The sequence below is a fragment of the Microtus ochrogaster genome, unplaced genomic scaffold (assembly GCF_000317375.1).
Source record: "Microtus ochrogaster isolate Prairie Vole_2 unplaced genomic scaffold, MicOch1.0 UNK3, whole genome shotgun sequence".
NCBI lineage: Eukaryota > Metazoa > Chordata > Mammalia > Rodentia > Cricetidae > Microtus > Microtus ochrogaster.
The window spans coordinates 5,830,306-5,839,705 of NW_004949101.1; the positions used below are offsets into that span (position 1 = coordinate 5,830,306).

The window sequence follows — 9,400 nt, forward strand, 5'->3', positions numbered from 1 at the left end:
TACCTTACTGCTTTTCTCCTTGTGTTTTCTCCTTTTGAATTGTCTTCCTAATGGATGTCTGTGCTCTCTCCTTCTACCTCCCTGGCAGTCTTTTCCCTATAAAAGGACCCATCTGTCTAAGGTAGATTCTCCTTCTTACTTACTCACCAGTGACTAAGCTGCATGGAATAGACATGCTTAGCATTTAGAAGTTGTGTTTAATTCTGTTTTTTTAAAACTACAGTGATATTTTATTTTCTTTCAAATCAAATCTGTTCTCTTCAGTCTAAGTTCAAACATCTAAATTATATCTAATTTCTAATCATAGTGATAGAGCAAAGAATGCATTTTAAACTTGCTAATCCATAGTAATTAAAGTAATAGACAAATCTGTGCTCCAGTGTGTGATTCTGTGTGAAGAGAGAAAAGCTCCTTCATAGAAGTGACTTTTTTCATTTGATTTCATCAGACTTGAATTTGAGAGACAACAGCGTGAAGAACTTGAAAAACTTGAAAGTAAAAGGTGAGCTGTGAGGCCTGCATGGCCAGCTGCGTCTGACGGCTCTGTTAGTGTCTCCCTTGAGTTCACCTCTTCTGTTTCCACCGTTCCTTCTCGCTCTGAGTCTGCTATTTCCGCGTCTCATGCCTGTAGGTGGTTTTTTTCCCCCCTAGGGATTGACTTTACGTCATCTTTAAATTTTCACAGCAGTTCATCTTTAAATACTTGTGAGTGGAGGGGAATAGTCAGTAAATTAAATATCTGAGCTCTGTTGAAATTAACACCAAATCTTCTTAGTATTCTTGGGGTTTTAAAAAGTCATGAGTTTATAAAGATAAAAGATAAAAAGCATTTTCCTTTGTAACGGTCCCATCTTCAATTTAATTTAAAAAATAAGATTTATTTATTTTATTTTAAGTTTACTCATGTTTTGCCTACACGTAAGTGCAATGGGTCACAACCACTTTGGGGGTCCATTGACACTCTCACAATGGTTGTTTAAGTCAATCAGGAAACATGGATATTAACATTACAATTCATAACAGTAGCAAAATTACAGTTATGAAGTAGCAAAGAGATAATTTTATGGTGGGGTCACCACAACATGTGGGTTGCAGCATGAGGGAGGTTGAGAAGCACTGTCTTAGACCAGTGCTTTTCCACTGAGCTCTATCCCCAGCCTTTGATTTTTTTTCTTTTTTTTTTTTTTTTGATTGCTTTGCTTGCTTTTAGATAGGGTTTCAATATGTGACTTAGGCTGGCCTGCTGCATCTGCCTGCTGCATCTGTGTGCCGGAAAGCAGGCATACACCACCACAGCCAGCACCACTGTCCTTTTAAACATCTTTACTTTCTGTACAGCTATTGGTGTTTTTCTACCTGTAATTCATTTTTTTCTTCTTTGCTTGCTTTCATTTGTGTGTGTGTGTGTGTGTGTGTGTGTGTGTGTGTGTGTGTGTGTTGTGTATAGCTGCTTAATTGAGACATGTTTAATTCAATCATAGTTTCTCTTTTCCCTTGTTCTATTTAACAAGTCACGAAGTAGATCAAGGGTGGGTAGGCATTTAAGAAGAAGCTAAAGCTAGAGATGATCTAAAACACAATTACATATTTCTAGAATTTGGGGTTAAACTGCTCATGGGAATGAGTTTAACCAGGAGGTTGGGTGTCAGGGGATGGAGGTCAACTTCGAGCACTGTCATTGCATGCTCTGGCTCTGGAGACCACTCCAACTCCTTAAGCTATTCTTGTGCCAGGTAAGCATCAGTTGCACCTATAGAAAACACAGCATGTGACACTGTGTGTCCAAGCATCCTAACAGACTCCAGTTGTTTGCAATGTTGGAGGCCATTTTGATGAATGTAATTTGCTCAGAACCAGTGATTAAATGCTAAAGACCATATAGGATTCTCTTTTGAACTGAAACAGCCTACTGCCCATTATTTTGACTTTGTTATTCATAGTGACTTGAAGAGAGAAAAAAAAATATTTACTTAATGTCACCTTGTAACTGAATGTTTGTTGTAGTTTAGTCATTGGGATGAATAAAATGAGCCACATTTAAATTTAAAATGGGTGTTTTTCTCTTTGAACTTCGTGGGATTTTTTAATTATGGCCTGCATAACACATGATTCTAGAGATGATACCAGAGGCTGCTTCAGGAGACTAGGCAGACGATATACTGAACAGTAAATAAAATCAAATAAATGAAATAGCATGCTTCTAAAAACATGAATGAGAAGCACTTCCTCTTCATTTGTTCTAATGAAAGGTTTGGTTTTATGTTGCCTGTGTGTTTTCAAAACCAGTCCACTTAGGGGGAAGTTGGACTAAGCTGAATGTAGTGATCAAATAATGACCAATTAGCGTTTACATTGCAGAAAACTCATCGAAGAGATGGAGGAAAAGCAGAAATCGGACAAGGCAGAGTTAGAGCGAATGCAGCAGGAGGTGGAAACCAGGCGCAAGGAAACAGAGCTAGTTCAGCGGCAGATCCGCAAACAGGAAGAAAGCCTCAAACGCCGCAGCTTCCACATTGAAAACAAACTCAAGGACCTGCTGGCCGAGAAGGAAAGGTTTGAGGAAGAGAGGCTCAGGGAGCAGCAGGGACTTGAGCATCAGAGGAGGCAAGAAGAAGAGAGCTTATCCCGTATCAGAGAGGAGCTTCGCAGGCTCCAAGAGCTCAACAGCCATGAGCAGGCGGAGAAGGTCCAGGTATTCCAGGGGCTGGACCAGCTGCACAGAGAACAAGATGCCCAGAGTTCCAAGCTGCAGCTGGAGAAAAGGAGGCTGGAGGAGCAAGAGAAGGGACAGGTGCTGCTGGTGGCACACTTGGAGGAGCAGCTGCGGGAGCAGGAGACTATTCCACTGCCGTGTCCTGGAGGGGTCCAGCGGTCCCTGGAGGAAAAGAGGGAACTAGAAGTCATCCAGGAAGCCCTCTTGCAGGCCAAAGAGGCTGGAGCACGAGGGAATCACACATGCGAGGATGAACTGGAAAGGGCTCAGCTGTACTTCTTAGAGTTCAAGAGAAGGCAACTTGTCAAGCTAGCAAACCTGGAGAAGGACCTAGTCCAACAGAAAGACCTTCTAAGCAAAGAAGTCCAAGAAGAACAGGAAGCCCTGGAGCGTGTAAGATGGAAAGCCCACGAGGAAGCTAGCTCGTTGGCAACAGATAACAGTAGCATCCCTTACCAGCCTGAAGATCTAGAGAAAATAAAGACTGCACAGTCCAGGCTACAAAGCAAAGAGCGCCAGCTACGCGATCTTCTGCAAAATCATTTGCCAGCTCTGTTGGAAGAAAAGCAAAGAGCTCTTGATATCCTTGACAGGGCCACCCTGGGCCTAGACAACACTCTCTACCAAGTAGAGAGGGAACTGGAAAAAAAAGAAGAGCCAGTCACAGAGTACCAGGCTAAGGCTAGCCAGCTGCAGCGGCTCCAGGCCACCTTCCAGTTCACAGCTAATGTCTCCAGACAGGAAGCGAACGTGAGAGAAAAGGAAAAGGAGATTTTTGAGTCCCAGGAGAATCAGCAGAGAGAAGCATTGGAGCAGGCTGTGGCCAAACTAGAGCAGAGGCGCTCTGCCCTACAGAGGTGCTCCACCCTGGATCTGGAGGTCCAGGAGCAGAGGCAGAAACTTAACTCTCTCCACAGCCCCGAGCACTCAGGGCTGCAGGCCAGTCTGGAGGCCAAACAAGAGGACCTTGAGAAGGGCCCTGCAAGGTAAGGCTAAGGCAGAGGGAGTGAAGCATAGGACAGACCTACGTGATTGCTCACTGTAGGCTTTATGCACTCTAATAAGTAGGCGAAAGGATTTCAGAACCAAAACAGACGAACAAAAACCAAACCAAAACTCAACCTAATAAAAGGACCCCTAAGAATTTTTATATGTTTGTCCATCATTGTCAATCATTGACTTAAAATTGAGAAAAGCACATGGGCAAAAGAAAAGCCCTCATCCTTCACTACCCTGACCTGTGGAATATGTGTGTGTTCTAGTAGTTTGACAAGGGTAGGAACTGGGTGAGCTTCAACCTAGGTTCCCACCCTTTATCTCTCTCTTATCCCTGCCTCACCCCACCTTGCCCCCTCCATGTTCCCTTCTCATCCCTGTCCTTGCCTCCTCACCACCCCATGTCTTTCTCTCTCCCGCACCTGTCCTCCTTCACCAGGATTTCACATCTTCTCTGTGAGCAGCACTGGCCTCACTGAAGTCCTGTCCCCAGATTTCATGCACCGTGAATCCCTAACTAGTTCCTACTAAAATCAGGTAGATGTCCCACCCTTAAAGTCAGCATTTTAGAAAGAAAACTGGGAAACAATCTCTCTTGATAAGGTAAAGAAAGAATAGTTATCTTTCTATTTTGTTGCCATTATTAGCAGGGGTAGACTCTGAAATAAGTAAATATAGAAACCTAGGAGCATCTTTCCTGGTACCCTGCAGTGATGCTAAGACTCCCAGAGAGGTTAAAGGCCACCTGTGTGTGAACATAACCAGTTTGCAAAGTGGAGACATGCCCTGGTTGACTTGTTTCTTACTGTCTGGATGTCCTTAGGGCTCTTTTCTCTCAGCTCCATACTGTGGTCAGTGCTCTAGAGGGATTAAGAGATCATTTACACTGAGCCAATTCTGAGTGACTACAGCCAGAAAACAGAGATTTTTACTTGTCCTGAGTGATATGATCCACTCTGAAGTGGTCATATGAACTTCTCTCGAACAAATCAAAGTCATAAATCATGCATTTACCAAATGCATTGATGAGGACATCAGTGGATTCCATAGACTGAGAAGAAAATCTCAACAGTAGGTTTTAGCTGTTATCTGAAACATAGTTACCATTGGATTGGTGGAGGTTAGGCATGTCAAGTTTAGGAAAACATTCCAAGGATTAAAAAGTCATTGGGTTAGATATGATACATATAACTGATAAGTGACTATTAACAGAAATAAAGACTGCCCAAAATTAGTTTAGCTCTCCATCTGTAAAATTCCAGCTGTTCATAATTGCTAATTAGTCTATTTAGTCAATCAGTCTGCAGAATCTTCAACATAGATATAGCTTTTTCAGCGAACTCCAGTTTGTAGGTTGTTGTTTGTTTGTTTGTTTTTTAAGACTGTCTCTCACTGTGTATGTCTGGCTGAACTTGATACTCATGCCCTCCAACTCATGAAGATCTGCCTGCCTCTGATTCTGGAGTGTTGGGATTAAAGGCATGCACCACCATGCTGTGCCTCTGTTCATAGTTCCTAACTGAAGCCCAAGTGGGAGGACATGGAGCTCATTCTTATCCCACCCATAATCAGCAGTGCTCTTTCTATTAGCCGTGAGACCCAAGCTTAGTATTTGGCAGAGGCATCAGTACAGTTGCGAGACAAGGCAAGACCTTCTCAGAGTGTTAACTGTATACCCATCATTTTCCTGAGAAGGTCAGGACTGCTTCCTTTTAAGTGATCTGCTTATCCTATGGATTCCATTTACAGTCACTCTCTGGTAATTCCTTCAGGCAAACAGAAACAAAATAACAGTCAAAACCATAATGTTATTATTTCAGAGAAGTAGGTCGGAGGTTTAAGAAAATGATTGCAGGTATGTTATGTAAATGAAATTGCTGGACAAAGCTCTAGCCCCAGGAAATTTAAAGTAGTGGAGGGCATGCTCTCAATTTGTATCCTGCAGTGTGCAGTAAGAGGCAGCCCGAGCTTTTAGCTTGATGTCCCTGACTTTTATCAACTAGCCATTCAGTATTAATACTCTGTAATAACAGACATGGTCTTGAAATTTCCATGGAAGTGATTCCTTGGTGTCAGCAGTTTGAAAACCTCACGAAGAGGCACTTAGCTTCATGAGTTCTAAGGACATAGACTTTACCAATATCTAATTCAGGCTGATGAATTCTGGGTACTTTGCTTTGCCTTCAAGGGTTCAGCAGCTTTCTAAGGATATTTTTTTCTGTGTGTTATTTTCTTTCTTCCTTCTCACAGGTAAGCCAGGACTGGCTGTGCAGCCTGGCTTGGCCCCTTGTGAAACTGATAAACTGAAACATTGGAACCACATGGCACCAGATGGGACAGCACTGCACTGGACGTGTTTGCCCACTAGTTCCTTGATGCCATATGAACTGCTTACGCTAAGCCACAGCCTTCCTTTCCATTGCTCATCCCAGCTGCCCCAGTTGCATGCATCAGGCAACTGATGGAGGAAGGTCATTGGTTAATTAAATAAAGAAGCTGCTTGCCCTGATAGGTTAAAACATAGGTGGGAGGAGTAAACAGAACAGAATGCTGGGAGGAAGAGGAAGTGAGGTCAGACTCGACAGCTCTCCTCTCGGGGGCAGATGCCTCAGAGGGACACGATGCTCCACTCTTGCAGGCAGAGGCGAGAGCTCTGCTCTCTGAGGCATGCGATGAAGCTCCGACCCAGGATGGACATAGGCTAGAATCTCCCTGGTAAGCCACCTTGTGGGCTACAGCAGATTATTAGAGATGGGCTAGTCTAGGTGCGAGAGTTAGCCTAAAAAGAGACTAGATAGAAATGGGCCAAGCAGTGATTAAAAGAATACAGTTTCCGTGTAATTATCTCTGGTAAAGCTAGCCTTGCAGGCAGCGGGGTGCTGGGGACGCAGCCCCGCCGCTCCTAACATAACAGGCAACTCCACTAAGAAGCCCTCTTGTCACCATAGAAAAGATACGATGAAAACCACTAATACTCAGAGCTTAGTCAACTCTGTTATTAGAGTCCTCAACAGTGATGATGATGATCGTAGTCATGATGCCCTCCATGAGGAATAATCCCATGTAACTCAAAATGTGTGTTTTCCCATGAAGAAGAGACATCACCCCCAGGCAGAAGTAGGGGACTTGAATGGTTATATTACTATGGACACCAGTGGCATACAGGAAATGGCATATTAGGGGCTTGGTCTAGGTTTGTTTCTCTCCCAGCTGTTAGGGGGCTGGTAGTGTGGCTGAAATATAGATAGGACAGTACTTCACATAGGTACTGTCTGAGCCCCACTATATATATAAATCTCACTGCGTATTTAGGATCCCAATCAAACGTCCATGCTAAGTAACCTCAGCACAGATTTTCTAATGGTTTAGCCTGGGAGAATGCCATGAGAAAACCCAGCAGACGTTAGAAGAGCATGAATGTTGCCATCTTCTGCTTGCATTCTGTCTGCCATTGTTGAGACCCAGTCTAAAGCAGTCCTGGTCCTTTGCCATCCATGTGATCCCTTTCACCATTCTTATTTGTTGATGGTGGTGGTGTTTTTGAGGTACGGTCTCACGTAACCTTTACTGGCCTTAGACTTGCTATCCAGCAGAGGATGAAACAGTCAAGTTACTGATGGTGGCACCAGAGGCTTGGCGGCATCAAGAAGTGTCAGCTTTTGATACTAACATCTCTGATTTGGAGGGATTAACAAAGAGATTAGTTGAGCGCATGTGATCCCGGCAGTAGAAATCCAGGTCCAGTGCCTGTCTGTATTCACACGCCATGCCGAGTGGGCTGAGCTTATCAGCTGCTGAGTCTTCTGTTCCCTGGACCAAATCTGCCGGTGAGCTGGGCCCTTTAGCCTGATTGTTAAGGAGTCAGGGACACCTGAATTTTCATACAATGCAGAGCTTGAAAAATATACCAGCTGTCATCTGCAATAATGCTTTTCTGGTTTCACAATTTTTGGCGCATTTTAATTTCTTATGTAACTCTATTTCCTAGATCTGTCTTCCTTGGTTCCCTTTCTCATCCCCTCTGTCTTGGCCAAAGTGCCTTCCTGCGTCTTGTGGCACAGTCTCTTTGCCCTGATAGGTTTCTGTCCTTGGTGCATCTTCTGTTGTCATCTCTAAATGCCCATAATTCCAGTGACCTTTGAAGATTCAGCCCAGAACTACATGTCAAACAGAAGTATTTAACAGAATTTGGATATATAGTCCACAACCAACTCTGTTGTCTCAAGGTTTAAGGGATTCAGAATCCTGGGCAGCACCTTTAAAGATTTGCTTACAACACAGCAAAAGTGCCTTTGTCCTTGGTGACCAGGAAGTCTAAACCTTGGATACCTGCAACTCTTGCCCTGTACCCTTCTCATGGCTCATTTTCACCTTGTTCCTTTTCCTGTAGGTGACACCTTTTCTACTAGAAGGGAAAACTCCTTGCACTAGAATTTTTCTGGCTCCCCTAAGGTTTTTAGAATAGCTCCCTACAGAGAATGTATTCGTGTAATACTATTAATTAATGGAGTTCTGTGGTTCATATCTTTTAGGTTAGAACATGAAATCCACCAGCTGAAACAGAAGATCTGTGAGGTAGATGGTGTTCAAAGACCTCATCATGGGACCTCAGAGGGGAAAGCTGCTCTTTCCGGCTTGTCACCGAGTGCTGAAAACTCTCATCTGGCTCCACTGATGGACGCCAGGTACTCAACATTCAGCTGGTGCCATGCTTTGCTGTGTTTCCGTGTAATGACTTATTGTACCTATATTGTCTAGTTTACTTATGGAGGGATTTATCAGACACAATAGTAGTTAGCAGTACTGTGCTTGAGATGGCCTGTGGCTGGGTGAGTGATAGTGTGAAGAGAATCAGGGCCCTAAGAACCAGTCAGCCAAATCCACAACATCAACAAACAGTTCGTGTGAGATGGCAGAATCAGAAGGTGCAGAGAAACCAACTCATCCAGAACAAAATGATGCAGAGGCCAGGTTGGGAGAACCAGGTCAGAGGATTAATTGAATTTTTCCATGGGGGAACTATCTAACTGGGCATCCTTGCAGTCTAGATTTAGGAGCTCAGTGCTTATCAAAATGTGTACAGAATGGTATGAGCCTCTTAGTATAGGTCTGTGTTTTACATGGGACCAGTTTAAAAATGGCCATAAGGTGAGGGAGGTCATCTGTAAATGACCTTGGCTCATGGCCAATTATATATGATTTTAGTTTCAACACTGAAAAGTACATATTGCCTTTTCTTTGGGCTACGCTATTGAAATATTAATATATCTACCCAGCATTTTAGAAAAGCATTTCTCTGTTGGTCAGCAGTACAAATCATTGGTAGGATTTTGAAAATATTTACAAATACTTAGTTGGTAAAATGATTGCCTTATAGGCTACAGATCCTGGGACCCATGTTAAAAATAAAAACAAACAGAAAGCCAGGCATATTGAAACATTTGTAATCCCAACACCCAATGAGACAGACCCAAGTTGATCCCTGCTTGTGAAGTTCCAGTCCAGTAAATGATCCTTTCTCAAAGACAAAGAATGAACGACACCTGAGAAATAACAACATCCAAGGTTTTCCTCTGTCTTCTACCACATGTGCGTTTGCTCACACATGTATAGACACTCATACACATACACACATGTATAGACACTCATACACACACATGTGCATCTGCTCACACATGTATAGACACTCAT

At 43.3% G+C, this 9,400-nt stretch overlaps 1 protein-coding gene across 3 annotated transcripts in view; it reads left to right on the forward strand.

Annotated features, from left to right (window-relative positions):
- Kif16b (kinesin family member 16B) overlaps nt 1-9,400 on the forward strand; it is a 269,246-nt gene that overhangs the window by 172,313 nt on the left and 87,533 nt on the right. The window contains exons 18-21 of one of the 3 annotated variants that reach the window (XM_005365523.2): nt 89-121; nt 449-502; nt 2,359-3,699; nt 8,242-8,394. In XM_005365523.2, the coding sequence (XP_005365580.1) occupies nt 89-121; nt 449-502; nt 2,359-3,699; nt 8,242-8,394 (1,581 nt within the window). Of the gene's footprint in view, nt 1-88; nt 122-448; nt 503-2,358; nt 3,700-5,959; nt 6,008-8,241; nt 8,395-9,400 lie in introns of those variants that run through there. The other 2 variants (XM_026788505.1, XM_005365524.2) reach the window with 2 other exon arrangements.